General features: G+C 50.5%; 1 protein-coding gene across 1 annotated transcript; it reads right to left on the bottom strand.

Moving 5' to 3' along the window:
* Positions 1–10,311: 10,311 nt before the first annotated feature.
* CITED4 (Cbp/p300 interacting transactivator with Glu/Asp rich carboxy-terminal domain 4) lies at positions 10,312–11,699 on the bottom strand. Its single transcript, XM_045895445.3, has one exon. It carries the CDS (start codon positions 11,417–11,419, stop codon positions 10,859–10,861), a length of 561 nt encoding a protein of 186 aa, XP_045751401.1. The 5' UTR covers positions 11,420–11,699; the 3' UTR covers positions 10,312–10,858.
* Positions 11,700–18,142: the final 6,443 nt, after the last annotated feature.

Below are 18,142 nucleotides of genomic sequence, written 5' to 3'. Positions count from 1 at the left end.
TATTTTAAAAATAAAATTCTTTTCCAAATGTTGGTTTTGATGCTTTTGCCTGTTTGAGGGTGTGAGCGTGAAAAAGTCATTCTTCCTCTCTGTGAGCCTCAGTTCCCTCATCTGCAGAGTCTGAGCCCAGCTTTTCTGACTCCCAAACCACTGCTCCATCCAGTCCTTGTATGACCACAGGCATGCCCCTGGCCATGTCTGGTCGGGGTCCCCTCCCTCTGCTTCCAAGCGCCCACTGCCCACCCCTGCCCTGAATCTGTCTACAAGGCCATCAGACACAACCACACTCATCTGGAGATGCCCAGTGACCCGAGATGCTGGTTTGGGCTTGTTATCATCCCCAGTTTGTCAACCAGGAAGAAGGATTTACTCAAGGTCACACAGCCGGTAAGTGACAGTCAGGATTTGAACCCAAAGTCCCATTCAGTTTTCTCTGCTCAAGGCTCTCATCCAAGATGGCGAAAATCCCCAAAGCTTTGCTGCTCCAGGAACTAAGCTTCATTTCCCTGAAAATACATTTCTGTGCAGTGTGTTGATCCTGGTGGTGTCACCTGGTATCGTGCTGCCACCTCCTGAGAAAAGTGGGGTATTGCAGCTCATCTCCCGTTGGCTCTATCTGGGTCAAGCTCTAGGGAAAACCCAACCGAGAAGACACAGGCGTGGGTCACTGGTCACTTGACCCATGAAAACGCCGCGGTCCAAAAGATGACCTAACCAAGCCCCACCTACCTTTGCTGACCCTTCTTCTTTTCTCACCTCCCGCCGATCTGCTAACGCCCCTCTACTCCCCTGAAACTGCTTTGGTAAAGTCAGTTTTTTCTTCCTGGTTGCCAAACTCAGTGGCCTCTTTTCAGCCTTCACTTTGTCTGGTGTTTCAACAGCGTTAGAATCTGTTGACCACACCTCCTTCGGTGGCTTTCATGATATCTTCTCTGCTGGTTCTCCTCCTACCTCCCCGGCTGCTTCTCAGCCTTTCCCTCCCTTCTCTTGTGTTCCCCACGCTTCTATCCTTGGCCACTTTCTTTTATTACTCTGCATGGCCATTCCTATGGTGATTGCTGATATGTGAATAACTCCAAAACATGCTTATTCTCAGTCCAGACCTCACTACTGAGCACTTGGCCCATTTGTCCAGCCTGCCTCCAGCTGGCCATCAACTCCGGATGTCCCGATGTGTCCATGCTGGTCTCATTGTAGTCTCCCAACCTGCTTGTCCTCCTGCTCCCACCATGGGGAAGAGCCACCTTGTCCTGCAAGCCACACTCCTAGGAATCATTTTGGCTCCTCTCATCCCTGTGGCCTCCACTTCCATAGCCCATTTTTGAGACAGGATTTTGCCCCTAATATCCATTCCCACTTTCTTCGTAGTAGTAGTAGAACCTCCAAATTCTACTTAGACACATGGCCACTCAGAATAAAGACAACAGTTCTGAGCCTCTTTTGTGGTTAGGTGCGGGCAACTTCCAGAATGGGCCCTCCTCCTTCTCTTTCCTCCTCTCTGGCTGGAATGTTGATATAGTGGCTGGAGCAGCCCTTTTGGGACCATGAGGTCTAAGCCATGAGTGATGAAGCAATAAGGTAGAGATATTGACAATAAGCAATAAGATAGATGTTGACACTGTGGTAACCCCACCAGTCCTGGACCACCTACCTGGTCTATTTTATTCAAGCGGTTGTTATTTTGTCACTTAAAGCCACTCACCTAATCCTAAATAATCCTAAACCTATAGTTTATTCAGCAAGAGTGTCTATTTATGCCAATGTTTGGTTTTTCAAACCAAATCTCTCTTAAGGCTCGTTCCTCCTGTCTTCACCATCTCTCCCATGTACCCCACCTTGTGACCATTTGTCCTGGGGCCCTCCTGTCTCCCTGAATCGGTGTCACAGCCTTCTCAGCGGCCTCCATTTCTCCACGGTGCCCCTCTTGAATTCGTTCTACTCACAGCAGTCAGAGTGATTGTTCCAAAATACAAACCTAACTCTCATTCCATGCCGCACAAAGACTCCACGCCCCTCCCCCATTACCCACAGGATCAAGTTCAAGCTCCTCAGCCTGCCACTCAAGGGCCATCCCTCTTTGGCCCTTGCCTCTTCAAGTATGTCATTCGCTTGTCTGACCACCACTTTACATGCTAACACACCGGTGTGTTGCCTTTCCCAATCAAGCCTTATTCGTTCATGCCACTTGGCCATTGGACACACTGTCACCTCCCCTGGGATTTTCTTCTTTCATGTGCTCATGTCCAATTCTACTCCATCCATTCCACCATGTGAGTACCTAGTGTGTGTCACAAACTTTGGGTAAGTGCTTTCATAGCAGCAACCCATGGTAAGTACCATCATCATCCCCATTTCACAGATAAAGAAACCGAGACTCAGAGAAAGGAAGTGAATTAGCCAAAGTGCACATTCACAGTGGTGACTGACACTGACTCTTCCCAGTTCCAATGGTTCTCTTCATATACGTCCTCTGACATCTTCTCCATCCCCACCAAACATCCTGGGGCATGAGAGACCTGAGTTCTAATCTCAATTGAGCCACTTATTACTACCACTTGCTGTGGTAGACTGCTGGTTGTCTGTCAAAATCCATTCTTCCCATCTTCTGTATAATAGAAAGCATATTCCTCAGTCTTCCTTGCAGCTAGGCATGTCCTGTGAATAAATTCTTGTCAAGAGAGTCTGGGTAGAAGTAATGTGTATCTGGACCTTAAAACATTTGTTGTGCTTATTTCCTCGATATCTTCTTCCTGAGAGCTGGACATGGAGACGTCTGTGACCCAGCTTCCACTCCACAAAGACAACCCCCCATTTAAAAAACCAAAAACAAAAACCACCCAACCCCCCAAAACCCAACTCCAAAAAACAAAAGAGCCAGCTTGGACTTTGAGCAGCCATCCTGGCTTATGAGGTTGGGGTCATGAATCACAGAGCAGCAAGAAGGAAGCAATCTGTCTCTGAATGAGTAAAACTAGAAAGAAATATTTTCTACCCTTTAGCCACTTAAAAATGTTTCTGGTTTCCTTCCTTCCAGCTGGGTTGACTGATTATATGTACTATCCTAAGTACATTAAATTCAATAAATTACTAGCTGTGTAGTGGTAAGCAAGTCCCTTCACCTCCATGAGCCTCAGTTTCCCTGCCTCTATGTAGCCTGGAATAATAATGTATTAAGTCAGATCACTGGGAGAATTAGGTGAGATCTTATGAGTCAGTACTCGATGACCTCATAAGCAGACAGCTCATGTAGTTAGGGCATGTGTTTAGCTGGAAATTTGAAAGACTTTGATGGGAAGAAGAGGAGGAGGAGGAAGAGGAGGAGATAAAACATAGCTATTTCAAAATAGTCACGGAAAACTGAAGAACTTTTTGGGATTTCTACACTCATTTTACAGTAAAAATGTTATTTTGAATCACATATAGAGAAACAGGCAACTTACCCAAATCAAATGCAGGGGAGTTGGTTCCCCAAAGAGAATTTGGAGAAACCTTTTAGCAGTGGGGGGAGGACTGGAATCTGGAAGGCATAAACAGCAAATGTCCACTTCTGCCTCTGGGTCTCCCTTTGCAGGTGGAAGAGCCGCATCCTTCCAGCATTTATATGGGACATGATTTGAAGTCACTGTCCCCACGCTGCCCTCCTGTCTGGACACTGTTACCAGCTCCCACTTTCTCAGCACCTATTGCACTCACGTTGGCCACAGCGATCACATTCTGGGAACTCACGGCGGGCCAGGCACTGTGCTGAGCATGCACACATCAGCCTCTGGCTCACCTACTCTGACCAGTCGGGTGGGTATGTATTTATACATATTTCAGATTAGAAAGGAAAACAAACACAGAGGCTCAGAGTGGTAAAGTGGCTTTTCCAGATGTCATATACGTAGTTTGAGGCCAGAATTTTAATCCAGGTCTGGATGACCCTGAGACCTGGGCTAATCTCTCAGCCCCTGTGGCCAGAGTGTTGACCTTGCTCTCTGGGTGCAGAGCCCCGGCAGAAACACAACGCTGCCTGTGTCCTCCAACTGTCTCTGAGGAGCACCAGAGCATTCCTGTCCTTTGTTCAAATCCAGAAGCTCTTGAGGGGGGGAAAAAAGGGGAGAGATTTAATGATATAAAAATTAACAACTCCAAAAGTCAAAAGATACCTTAAACAAAGTCAAATGGCCAGCAACAGATCAGGAGAGAATATCTGCAACATTTACAAAAGACAAAGGTTTGCTATTCATAATGTATAATGAACTCTTCTAATTCAGTAACAAAAAGGACAATCAGCCGAGCAGGAACACAGGCGAGAGCGTGAACAAGTAATTCTTAGGAGAAGAAATACAAATAAACAATATTATCATTGGTAATCAAAGAAAGAGAAATTAAATAACCTTTTTTTCCTTTCAACTCAGGGAGGTAACTATTAAAGACATGGCTAATGCCCAGTTGTGGTGGTCAAGGGTGAGAGCCAGCGGGCGCTCGGTCACGGCGCTAGCAGGAAGGTGATTGGGAGCAGCCGCTTCGAGAACCATTTCACAGTGGCTCTCACAGTTTTATTTGCTCGTATCTTCTGATCCAGGAATGCCCCTTCTAGGAATCCATTCTACAGAGATATTCCCACAAGGGTTCAAGGGTAAACATACAAGGATACTCCGTGTAGCATTATTTAGTAACAGCAAAATTCAGCAAAGAAGCTCAATTTCCATCAACAGGAGACCGGTTTAAGTAGATTATGCACACTGCAGTCATTAAAAAGAGTAAGATGGAGCCATATTTACTGACAAGGGAAGATTTCTAAAAATACATTAAGTGAAAAAAAATCCAATTCTATAAGATTGTATAATCCTATCATTATGAAAAAGGGATGTATGTGTATATAGTATACGTGAATGTACACATCGTATGTAATGCATGTGGGAAAACCTGCAGGGCCTTTGAATTTTCACTTTATACCTTCTAAATTGTTTGAGGTTATTTTGCTTCTCGTGCATATCACTCTTGACTAAAAACGGAGTTTTTGTTTTAAAAACAAGCACTACTTGACTCATATTCTCTGCCAGACCAGGGTAGGCTGGGCGCCAAGAGGATCCTGCTGCCTGGATGTGCCAGTTTTATGGCAAGGCCCATAGCTGGAGCTGTTCACTAGGAAGGGGTAAAGGAGCAAGTCCATCTGGAGACCACCCTCGGAAAACTGTGTAGGACTCCCTGCCCCGTCCCTGCCTCACCCCTCCTCTGTGGGGCATAGCTGGACTTCATGCTTATTGATGTCCAACAGCCCTCATCCTACAAATGAGAACAACCTCTTCCCAAGAGTCCTGTGTATTGGTGAGTAGATGGCTTGACCCCTTGGAGGCTCAGCTGCCGAGAAGGAGGCCAACGGAATAGAATGAGGCCGGTAACTCCAGCCACCTCCCGGAGTGCTGGTCCACCACACGCCGGGGAAGCATTGCATTTTCCTGCCCTCCTCCCTTGGTCCAGCCTCACTGCCTCCCCGCGCCTGCAAAGTGGGAGGGGTAGGGAATGTGGTTCTCCACCTACCACGTTTAGAGCGCTCAAATAACGTGCCTCGGGTCACAGGTTCATGGTTGAGCTTGCACTAGTGTTCCCAACTCCATCTTGGACTCTGGCCCAGACCCTCTTTCCCAAGCCCGGGGCCGGGAAGCAGTCACTCTAGTGCTTCCTAATACCGGCTCGGAGACCCATGTGGGGCGGATGCGGTCAGCGATGAATCAGGTTCTTTCTTCAGAACCTCACAGTCTGGGAGGAAGAGTCCTCATTAACTCTGATACGTGGTGAAATAGGCCCTTCGCAGGTGGAAAAGGCCCTGGAGGGAGGTCTTTCAGGCCAAGGAAACAGCACAGGCCAAGTATTGAGGCTTAAGGAGCCTGCAGTGGCTGGAATGGAGGGTGGGAAGGTGCCTGGAAGCGGGCTAGCTCAAGGCTCTCTCCTTCTTGTCCCTGTGGTCATGCTTCCCAACATCCGAGCAGCTCCCAGGGGCAGGGACTGGATGTCACCTTCATTCATCCTCGAAAAAAGCCTGTGGTGTCTCCATTTGACCAATGAGAACACTGAGTTCAGAGTAGCTTTATTTCCTCTATCTGGCCCAGCACACTCTGGGCCTTGGGCTTTTACCTGGATGTCCCACCCCACCCTGGGCGGACCCACCCCTACCCTTTCATCACCACCAGCTCTCAGGACTTCCCAGGCCCTGAGCTGCTTAGCAGCCCCTGCCTAGAACCCATGGCACGTGACTCCACGTCGTGCCCTCTGGGCCAGCCCACAGCTCAAGTCCCGGGGTGTGCAGGCGGGTCTCTCTCCAGAGCAGATGCTTGGGGTAGAATGTGTGCCTCTTCACCCCCAGCTCACCCCAACCAAGTAGCACTGCTCTATTTGCAATGTGCTCGCAGAAACCCAGTCCCATTTGAATCCCTGCACACACACCGAGGGGATCATCCTCCCCACTGTACAGAAACTGAGGCTCAAAGAGGCTCAGTGACTTCTGTATCCCACGGCCACCAAGTGGCGGAACCAGGTCTGGGATTCTGCTCTTGCTCCACACAGGCTCAGGTCCTTGGCCAGCCCCAGCCTGGGGGAGGGGGAGGGCCCTGGGAATGCCAGAGTGGGCTTGCTCGCCCCAGCACTTACCGGGGTGTGACCTGGAGGAGCAATTCACTGTCTGAGCCCCAATTCTCTGACCTCTGAAATGGGGGTAAAAGTACCTAGGAGTGCTACTCACGGGGTTGGGTGGTGGTTAAAGGAGAGACTGGAAAAGAGCACCTACTGGTTGCCATTAGGTCCCGTCATGCCTGCACACAGTAGGCGCTCACCAAGTTGGGACTCAGTAATCCTGACCCAGCACGACCGACAGTGGGGTGGCATATAGAGTTAGGCAAGGATGGATTAAGGAATTCAAGAGGATTATTTTGTAATCAGCTGAACGCCTAAGCTGCCTGGGAAATACTAGGATCAGACTGTTCATTTAATTTATTTGACAAATGACTGTTGAACACTGAGATGAGCTGGCATGGTGACGACGATGGCGAGAGGGTTCTCATTTATTTCTACCACGTACCAGGGACTGACACAGAGTCTCATCACATCAACCCCGTAAGGTTGATATTCCCTACAAAGATTTTTTTTCCCCCTCTAATAGGGAAGGTACTACTCAGGCCTGGGACGAAGGAGAGGCAAATGAAACACCTGGAGCACAAATTTAAGGAGGCCCTTGCTGTTAGGACTCTTAGGATGCTGGCCTAATCTTGTCCCCGCGTGTGCTTGTGGTGGCCGCTGCCCAGACCCCCCCTCCACGAGTTGTCCTGGACGGTGCCGTCCCCTGGCAGCTCCCTGAGGGATTGCTTAGCGGCGGAGAGCTGCCTTGCCCATCGGCAGCCACGGCCCAAGCCCCCCACGGGGCTGGCCAAGGCTCTTGTTGAGTCTGCTTTGTAGCTTTCACTACTCCCATCTGCTCCAGCCCTTCCCGTCCACAGCGGCTGGTCCTTAGGTCACCCTAATAAACTCCTTGCAAGCTGAACAGCATCAGACCCTGCAACAGGGTTACCCCTCACTAGCTGGTTACAACACAGTCTTTCTAAAGACTTGAATATAAAGGTATTCCTGAAAAGCCCTGGCTCAGGGAGGATAAGCTAGAAACTACACTGTTCTAAGCACCTCATGTGAATTGACTTACTTCATCTCCACGGCAGCTCTGTGAAGAGGTACTATTAGCATTTCTGTTTTGCACATGATTCAAGACAAGTCTTGGGGGAAAAAAAAAAAAAAACGACTTTGTGATGAAATCCAGTCATTGTTGAAAAAATGATTCCAAATGATGGACCTTGGCCTTGGGGAAACTTTCATCTGAAAAGAAAGGAAAAAAAGATGGAAAAATGTCTTCTCTGTGCCACAACTCAGTTCCCAAACTTGAGGGAGCCTGACTCTTAACCCCGAAGACCCACGCCCGGTATGGGAGTGAAATCCACAGGCGTGAGGGCAAAAGGTTGCTTTAGGAAGTAGCCCCGGGAAGAGGTGAGATACACTCAGGATCCACAGGAAGTGGTGTGATCCCCGCAGGAGAACCAAGACTCAGAAAGTAAGGTGACTTGCTTGAGGTCAGGCAGCTAGTAAGAGCAGCTTCTGGAACTGGATCCCGAGGATGACAGAATACAAGCCTCCTATGTGCTGCCAAGAAGGACTCTCCATTCTCCAAAGAATCCTCCAAAGGGTATCAGGGATTTGGGGATCTGGGTGATTGACTGCCTCAGTTTTACCTTCTATTCGGTCCACCTGTCTTCTGTCCAACTTGTTAGGAGCCCCGCTGGGAAGGATTGGGGGCTGGAAATAGCTCAGCAGCTGGACTCCTTCTACACTGCCTTCCACCCTGCCTTAACTCTACAAAGAAGCAGGTGTTGGGTTTTCATTGTAATCCCTTCCATATGGAGAGCACTTTGGTGTTTACCAGCTGCTTGTTAACCCATCCCCGAATTTGCTCCTCACTTACTGTGTGAGGCTTGCTGCCTTGGCAGGGCAGGGATATTAGCCCCATCTTACTAGTGGGAAAACTGAGGCTCACAGAGGAGGGAATCAGGACAGTGTCCAGACGAGGGTCAGACCCTCCCATCCCAATCCAGTCCCCTGGTTTTCATCTCTGGGTTTTGGGCAAAGCTGGGGCAAACATTGCCCATTCTGAGCCCAGAGCAGTCCCTTTCCTGAAGCCTATCTGTCCTTCCTCCTCATTCTGTCTCAGAAAGCCCCATTATCTCAGGGGAGACCTTTATTCATTTGCCAAACACCTCCGGTCACCCACTCCATGCCTGTCCTGGTGGCTCCAGAGCCGACGAGGACACAGCGTACCCTGAGTGATCTCACAGGCTGGAGGGAAGAGTCCCGTTAACTAACAAGCTTGGCATTAGAGTGAAGCCCAGCCAGTGTTCCTCTCCAGAGTCTCTGAAATTTATTCTCTCCTCTCCAGCCCCACTGCCCTGTCCTACCTGGTCCTTGGCATCTCTGACCTGGCTACCTCCCTGCCTTCAGAACTTCTCTCCTGGCTACCCCCCACTCTCCGCCCCAAACAACCTAAGGATCTTTCCAGAGAGTCAACAGCAGAGGGTGGGCCAGGAGCTCACACTGGTGATCAGGACTGAGGACAAATCCTGCCAGGCCTCTCCTCTGCAGAATGGGGACTGTGTCTACTTCACAAAGTTGCTGCAAAGCCATTAGACCTTTGTTCCTTCTAGAGACCCCATGCACTTGTGCATGCCCTGTAGTTGTATGCTTCCTGCCTTTGAATGGGCTCTTCACTTACATGCCACCTTCTCCAAGTCCTAAGGATGGACTCATCCTTCAAGTCTCTGTTCAAATGTCACTGCCTCCCGGAAGCCTGAACGGACACACCTCCAAGCAGCGGAAACCCCTCCTTCCTCTGGGTTTGTATACCTGGCCGTCCTGTTTTCTAGCCCTTATCACTCTTACTCGTACCAAGGTGAGCTGACTTCCAGTCACCCCCTTACTTCCACCTGGAGTGTGACTCCAGGAGGGCACTGACCAGGTTGGCACAAGCCCTGGAATAAAGCCAGCACCGGTCTGTGGATAAGCATCGCTACCATTTGCTGAGGCTGCCTAGGTGTCTGATCCTGTGCGAAAGGCCTCACATGGCATGTGGTCCTCGTAACACCTGAGACGGGGGCCATATCTCTTGAGGAAATAGCCTCAGAAAACTGGATGGTGTCTTGGCCAAAGAGGAGATCCAGGATTCAAAGCCCGAAGTGTCTGAATCCTCAGGTACCTCCCAGCTCCCCTCTGGCCTCCATGGTGCCCCAAGCAAACAAGTGAGGGTAGCACCTCCAAGCTCTCCCACCCCTCCCAGGAGCTGAGAAGTCCAACGTAGGTGCCTTTGGGTTACAGTCCACTGCCAGGAAGCCTCAGCCTTCCAGATTATGATGTAATAGTTGCACAACTCACAATAGTTTTTGAAAGAAACTGTCAGTTTCCTCTCTTGGGCACTGTCAGGGGCTGTGGCTTCCATCCGACCCAGGGTCCCCAACGGCCTGAGGATTCTAAAAGCCAAATATAGCGCAGGGTTGTTGGAGTGGTAAAGAAATGAAAACGCGGGTGCCTGGGTGGCTCAGTCGTTAAGCGTCTGCCTTCCGCTCGGGTCATGATCCCAGGGTCCTGGGATCGAGCCCCGCATCGGGCTCCGTGCTCCGCGGGAGGCCTGCTTCTCCCTCTCCCACTCCCCCTGCTTGTGTTCCCTCTCTCGCTGTGTCTCTCTCTCTGTCAAATAAATATATAAAATCTTAAAAAAAAAAAAAAGAAATGAAAACGGAAGACTGTAAAGTGACCCAGTTTTATTTTGGTTTTGGAGGTCAGATGGGGCATTGCTCCACTGTACAGGGATTAGGGCTGTACAATCTTTCCCTCCCCAAGGCGGGGGCCCAGCGACCTCAGGGCCCAGGCAGCGGGGTGGAGGCCTGGTGGATGGGCGGCTCCAGGGACCCAGTGACCACAGCGGGTTGCACACGGAGAGAAGGGCTATCAGGCAGCAGCCTGCAATGGCTCAGATTGGGAGGCGGGGTAGGGGAGAATCCGAGAGGGCAGAGAATCCAAGAACCGGGAGTCCGAAAGGGGGTCCAGTCCCCTTCACTTTACCGCTGAGGCTCCGGGTCAGAGAGGGAGCTACACTGTCATCCTGCAGGAGGCAGGGCCTGGAGCGAGGCCAGGCGTCCCAGCCCGGGTGTCGGGCTCGGAGCACTAACCCGCTGCCTCCACCCTCACGGAGGGTGCGCGCGGGGCCCGGGCGCTTGGGGCGGACTCCGGCGGGCGGTCAGACCCCCCCTTCTCCTCTCGGGCACGCCAGGCAGGCGCCCGGCCGCATTCAGCAGCTCACCGAGCCGGCGGGCGGCGCCGACCCCAAGTCCGCGAAGCAGTCGAACTCGCTCTGGCCCAGGAAGAGCTCCGGCAGCTCGCGCACGCGGTGCAGCCCGAGCTCGAGCTCCAGCGACGTCAGCGCCTCCTCGTCGATGAGTTCGGCGTCCATGCAGCCCAGGGCGTGCGCGGGCGGTGGCGGGGCCGGGGCGCCAGGCGCCGGCTGCAGGCACGGGGGCCCTCCCGGGACGCCGGGGGGCGCGGTCGCACGGCCCGGGTACAGCGTCGCCACCGGCTGCAAGTGCGCGCCGCCGGCGGCCGGCGGTGGCACGGCCGGAAAGGGCTGGAAGGCGGGCGGCGGCCCGAAGGCCCCGTAAGCCAGGGCCCCGGGTGGGGGTGGCGGCGGCGGCGGCGGGCCCAGCGGCGTCCCCCGAGGCCGCAAGCCGCTGTCCAGGCCCGGGCCCGCGTACTGCTGCAGCGTCCGGAGCGCGTGGGGGCCGTGGGAGGGCGCGGCGGGCGGCGGCCTCTGCACCAGCCGGTAGCCCTCGGCGAGCATCAGGTGGTCGGCCATGACGGCGGGCCGGATGCCTGCGGGGGCGGCGGGCGGATGGTCAGCGCGGGCGTCCCGGGGTCCCGGCCAGCTCTTCCTCCGCGGCGAGGGATCCGCGTCCCGTGCCCTCCCCACAGCGTAGTCAGGCAAAGGAAAACAGAACCCGACTCGTGCTACTGCCCAGCCCAGGGCGCACCGAACTCAGAGCTCCCGCGCTCCTGGCTGTCGCAGCTCGGGGCAGCTAGGACACCACACACCACGGCTTCGGGCTCTGAGACCTCCACGCCGCGCCCCCGGCTTCAGCACCTTCTTATAGCAGAGGCGGGGATTCCCCGCCCCCAGGCGCTCATTGGCTGGATGGGACGCTCCTGGGCGGGCCGTGCCGCTCCTCCAGGTTTCCGCCCCGCCCCTCCCGGAGCTCCGCCCTATGGACCCCAGGCCCTGCGGGGGAGCTAACAGAGCTGCCCTGGGGTGTTTGGTGCTTTTCAAGGGGTTTGGGCTGACTGTCCCAGGCATACTCAGTCTGGGACTGGCTGGGGCCAAGCTCGAACTGACCGGAAGGTGGGTTGGGAGGGGCCAGAGGTTTAGGTCCCCAGAGCTGCAGGATCACAAGCCAACCTCTTAATTTTCCAGATGGAAACCGAAGCTCAGTGGTGGAAGGGTTTCCTGGAAATATACACCAAAGCTTTAACAGAAGCGAGACTGGAACATAGGCTTTGTGATTGCCACCTCTACACAGGGCACAGGAACCCCTGGCGCAAGGTCCCACGGAAAGCCAGCTGCTTGTCCCCATAACCCCAGGGGAACCAGTTGCTCCTCCACCGGCTCCCACTTACTTGTCGGTGGAAGCATGTACTGAGTTGTTATTAAAGTAATTTATGGGCATGTCTTCTGAAGGACTTGTTCATCTTCATGTCCGCAGCACTTGGCTCGGAGCCTGGCCCAGAACTGGCTTTTAGTAAAGGTTTGGTGAATGAAGAAATGATCAAATGAATTGAAACTCCTTCACCTGAGCTTCGGTTTCTTCATCTATAAAATGCGGGCAAAAGCAGCACTGACCCTACTGGACTTTTGTGAGGGTTAAATGAAGCAAGACAGGTCCAGTTGATGTGGGAAACAAAGGCAGAAGGAAATGTAGAGAAAATGAAATCTCCTTGTAACCTGCAGCCCACTGACAAATACTTGAGATAGGCAGATTATAATATTCTTCCAGGATCCTGTGAGTCTCCTTTAGCGTATGAAAATCCTTTGGAACTTCCCTTATTTTTACTTCTCCCAACCCCGAGGTATAAAATCACTGCCCCTCACAATCCGGGAGTGGCGGGCAGGAGGACCTGCAGTAGCCAAGCCCACAGGTCCTGTCCCCTGGCTTTAATAAAACCACCATTTTGCACCAAAGACGTCTCAAATATTCTTTCTTGGCGGCTGGCTCCGGACCGCACCAACCTCACCAACAAGCCAACATTCAAAGAACTACATCACCGTGCCTGGCACATAGTAGGTGCTCCAAAATGTACCTCATATGAACGAAAGGCTGGATTTAGTTCTGTCCTTGGAGACTTCTGAGTTGGGATGTTGCACCTTCCCTTGATAACAGTAACAACTTGCATGTTTAAAGTGCTTCACATTCCACAAACACGGTAACGGGGGCAGGGCATGGATTAGCAGCCCCATTCTGTAGATAAGGAGACTGAGGCACACAATGGAAAAGTGGCCTTCCTGGGTCCTGCTCAGCCAGAGCTAGTGCATGAATGCGTGTGTCCTTAAAGCATCTGGAGTCTCTCCAGGTGGCCAGGAGACAGCCACCCGAACCTTGCCCTCCGCTTTTTTGCCACTCTGTCCCTCCCTTCTCTGGCTTCTCTCCCCTGGCAGTGTCCTTGGGACTTCCTGGAACTTGGGTTTATCCAGTTGGTGCAGAGGGGAGAACCTCAGAAGCCCAGGTTCTAATCGTATCCCCACCACTGGCAGGCACTGTGACCACTGGGTGTTGGGAGGGGGTGTTGTCACTTGATTCTCCAGGGCCTCAGTTTCCTGCTCAGTGAAAGGGAGATTGTAATCCCTGCCTGGTCACCCTGAGAGCTTGTGGCAAGGTCACAAGTGACCATGGAGGGGATCATATTTTATGCAAAGTGTAAAAGCTGCACAGTGGAATTGATTCTCCTGAAACTCTCTCCAATTAAGGCTTCACATGGAAATTCCTAAGCCGGGCTGCACCTCAGACTCATCTGGAGGCGTGTGTCGAGGTGGGGAAGGTGGGAGGGCCTTTGAAAAATACTAAATCTCTGGCCCCATGCAAATCTCCTGACTCAGATTCTGTGAGGGTATTTTTGAATTATAAAAATTTGTGTTTTTAAAAAACAATCCTGTCATCATTCTGATGGAGTTGGTCTAAGGACACCAACATTGGGGAGCCATTGTGCCACTAAACAGTTTTCTTAAAAATGAAAAAGTGCTTGAGTGTGAATAATGTTTAAAAAGTTCTTTCATTTAGTCAACAAATAATTATTGGGCACCCACTCTGTGCCAGACATTGATCTACTAGTGGTCTTGAAGCTTTGGGGATCAAGTAATTCCTTGAGAATCTAATGAAAGCTGCAGACATCCTGGTCACAAACTATAGTATATAAATGCAGCAGGCTAGCAGATCTCTGGGGGATCCATGGGGTCCCCAGGGGTTCATCGAGTGTGGGTTAAGAACCCATGTTAGTCCTTAGGGACATATAGTAAAGATAAGCTAAGTAAAATAATCTGCATGTTAGAAAGTGGTAGGTGCTATGAAAAAAAAAAAGAAAAATAGAGTCAGGAAGAGATTGGGGGTACGGGTGGGGGGCAGCTTAAGTATTGCACAGGACGGTTAGGGTAGACCTCACTGAGACTGGGATTTGGGCAAAGACTTGAAGGAGGAGAGGGCAGTAGCCATGTGAGATCTAGGGTAAGTGCCGTACCAAGAGAGGGGACAAATGGAGTGTGCTTCTAAAAGTATAGTCTGGGGACTGGGGCAGTACCACCACCAAGGACCTGCCCCAGACCGGGAATCAGTTTCTGAATCAGAAACTGCAGGTGGTTCTGCACCCCTAAGTTAGGGTAAAGCCTCGAGCTAGGAGGGTATGTGGCTGCGGCAGAGCGAGCTCCGTGTTGGACGAGGTCAGAGAGGGAGGAGGGAGGAGGGAGGAAGATCACGTGGGGCTTGTAAGGACCTTGTTAGGCCTCCTAAGGATTTTGGCAGGGAAGCATGGCTCTGGGTGGACTGCGTTTGCTCCCAGCATGCCCAGGAACGGCTTCCTTGCTCCACCTGGGATTGCCCTGGCACATTCATTTCTCAGGGCTCTTGCTGTTCCTTCTGCCTGGAATGCTTTTCCCTGAGTCCCTCCTTCACTGTGTTAGATCTTCATCTCAAAGTCAGCCCCTCACAGAGACCTTCCCTGGTCACCCCCTGTCCCTGTCTCTATCTACCCTCACTCTATTCTGCTTTGCTTCTTAGCATTTACCACCACTTGGCTTTATTGGAAAGAAGGTCTCCCCACTAGCAGGTCGGCTCCCTGATTCTCTTGGTACACAGTATTTCTGAAGCATCAGAACAGTACTTGGCCCATAGAAAGGACTGAAGTAGTTGTCAAGGGAATAAATTTGGCAGAGTAGAAGTTATTGTCCTTTTTGACCAAGAAGGAAACTGAGGCCCAGGAAATAACTCAGGAGGTTGACTGAGGTCACAAGGTATATGTGGTGGAGCCAGAGTTGGAAGCGAGAAACCTAGTTCATTGTTGTGGTTTCCCCAAATGTTCCCAATTTTTTGATACACCTCCTTAAATTTCCCTCTCCTTGAATGTGGGCTGGACCCAGTGACTCACTTCTGACAAAGAGAATATAGCAGAATTGACGGTATCATTTCCAAGATTAGATCCTAAAAGATACTGCAGGTTTCTCCTTGCTCTCTTGCTTGAATCATTTACTCTGGGGAAGTTAGTTGACATGTCCTGAGGACATCAAGCAGCCCTACGGAGAAGCCCACACGGCTGGAAACTGAGGCTTCCTGCCAACACCCCGTGAGGAACTAAGGCCTTATGCCAACAGCCATATGTGTGAGCTTTCTCTGAAGAAGACCCTCCAGCGCAAGGCAAGGTTCTAGATGTCCACAGCCCCAGCTGACATCTTGTTTGCAACCTCACCAGAGACCTTGAGCCAGAATGACCTACCCACGCCATTCTTGGCTTCTCGAACCAGAGAAACTGAGATAATAAATGTTTGTTGTTTAAAGTTTGGGGCACAATTTTGTTACACAGCAGTAGATAATACATGAATATAGCAAGCTGTCCCTGGTCCATCCCCCAAGTGGGCCTTACTTTACTCTACTTTTTATTTTTTCTAAGCATTCATCATCTTTTTTTTTTTTTTTAAGATTTTATTTATTTATTTATTTATCAGCGAGAGAGCGGCAGGCAGAGGGAGAAGCAGGCTCCATGCTGAGCAGGGAGAAGCAGGCTCCATGCTGAGCAGGGAGTCTGATGCGGGACCGATCCCAGGACCCTGAGATCACCATCTGAGCTGAAGGCAGACAGACGCCTAACCGACTGAGCCACCCAGGCATCCTGCATTCATCATCTTTTAACACATTAAATAATTCATTTACTTATCATGTTTAATTGTTTATCTCCCTACCACTAGAATGTCCAGCGCTACATGGCAGAAAATATTGTCTGTTTTATTTATTGATTTATCCCTAGCACCTAGAGCAGTGCCTGATACATATTATACTTCATTAAAAATGAGATATTATCAATATAAGACAATTCTTATTTTGGAAAACATTAAAATGGAAAAAGAATTCATGGATGTAGGTACTCAATAAATATCAGAAAGTAGAATGACAGCAAGCTGGTTTTGTTGAAGGCAGTAATACGCCCCGCCCCAATTCAGACACATTCCTAGCCAATGAGATGTGAGCAGAAGAGGTTAGGTGGGGCTTCCTGGAAAGCTCTTTCAGCTGGAATTGGGCGGAAGAGGTGAATCCATGGAGACAAGATGAAGAATGGGGGTTGCCAGGGGCTGGGAGGAAGGGAGAATGGGATCAACAGCTTCATGATTCCTTTTGGGGTAATAAAAATGCTTCAGAATTAGATAGTTGATGATTACACAACATGGTGACTATATTAAATGCCACTGAATTGTTCACTTTAAAATAGGGTGCCTGGGTGGCTCAGTCGGTTAAGAGTCTGCCTTCGGCTCAGGTCATGATCTCAGGGTCCTGGGATTGAGCCCCGCATCGGGCTCCCTGCTCAGCAGGGAGCTTGCTTTTCCCTCTGCCCCTCCTCCTGCTCATTCTCTCAATCTCTCTCTCAAATAAATAAATAAAATCTTTTTAAAAATTAAAAAAATAATAAAAAAATAAAATAGTTAATTTTAGGGGCACCTGGGTGGCTCAGTAGGTTAAGCGTCAGACTCTTGATTTCAGGTCAGATTATGAGCTCAGGGTCATGAGATTGAGCCCAGCCTTGGGCTCTGTGTTCAGCATAGAGTCTGCTTGTCCCTCTCCCCCTGCTCCTCCCCCTGCACTCTCTCTCTCTCATAAAAATTAAAAGAAAAATTAAAATAAATAAAATGGTTAATTTTATGTTATATGAATTTCACCTCAATTAAAAAAAAGATGGATTCAGCCATCACTCACTTTATGTGCTTTGCCTTCCTTCCCTCCCTTCCTTCCAGGGATGAGGATGTGATGCCTAGAGGGGCAGTAGACATTTTTTTTTTTCAGCATGAGGATGGAGGAGGAGGAGGAGGGAAGGTAGGAGGAGGAGTAATAGCTAACACTTATAGAGTGCTTAGTATGTGCCAGATACTGTTCTAAGCTCTTTATATATATTCATTCACTGAATAATTACAACAACCCTATAAGGAAGGTACTGTTCCCATTTTATAGATGAAAAAACCGGTACAGAGAAGAAGAATGATGGCCCATGCTTAAGATGACAGAGTGGAATCTAGGAGAGGCCTGGGCCCTCCATGTACCATGGAGCCTCTGTAACCAGTCCTGGAAAGACCTACTGTGGCCTTCTTACTATTTGAAAAATAAAATTTAGTTAAGCCATTGTAGTTAGGTTTCTGTCCCATGCATCGTGAGGTTCAAAGCCAGGTGTGTCTGACGTTAGGGCAAGTACACCTAACCACTGTGCCCTCCTAGTCTGCAAATCAATTATCAAGGACTTTTTGGTACCTCAAATGACACTGGATGGCGGTGTTCTTTAGGGTAGAGATGGGGTTTCTCTCCTCTCCAAAACCCCATTGCCTGGCACAGGGCCTAGTCTGTACCAGAGTATGGTGTGAGGTTGGGATTAGCCATCCGGATCCAGGAAAGGAGCTTGGAGTGCAGGGAAGGAGACATTCCCAGCACAACATAGATCTCAAAGATGCAGCAAGTCCTGGGGACATGGGGGTGGAGGCTGGGTGGCAGAGACGTCATGGAGGAGTGAGCCTTCCCAGATGGGCAGGATCTGGAGAGATGAAGATGGCAGGGAAATGAGCCTCTGGAGAAAGAGCATAGCTTTTGAATGAAAGCACCAAGGCATTCATGTACAGGAAGAAGTTCAGGAAGTATCAGGTAGCTGGGTGGGGTCAGAATCATGGTCGTTTGTGTCTGGAGAGGGCGATCAGGCTTGGACAGTGAAAGTCCTTGAAACTCAGTGCTCCTAACACTGGAAATCATCTGTGAAGGGTTTTCTACATCTTCTCTCAACAACCCAAGAAGGAGAA

This window comes from Mirounga angustirostris, unplaced genomic scaffold (assembly GCF_029215605.1).
Source record: "Mirounga angustirostris isolate CCGP_5_RB_7025 unplaced genomic scaffold, mMirAng1.0.hap1 SCAF_4, whole genome shotgun sequence".
NCBI lineage: Eukaryota > Metazoa > Chordata > Mammalia > Carnivora > Phocidae > Mirounga > Mirounga angustirostris.
Note: the sequence above shows the minus strand (reverse complement) of the source record. Positions and strands in the feature narration are given on the sequence as shown.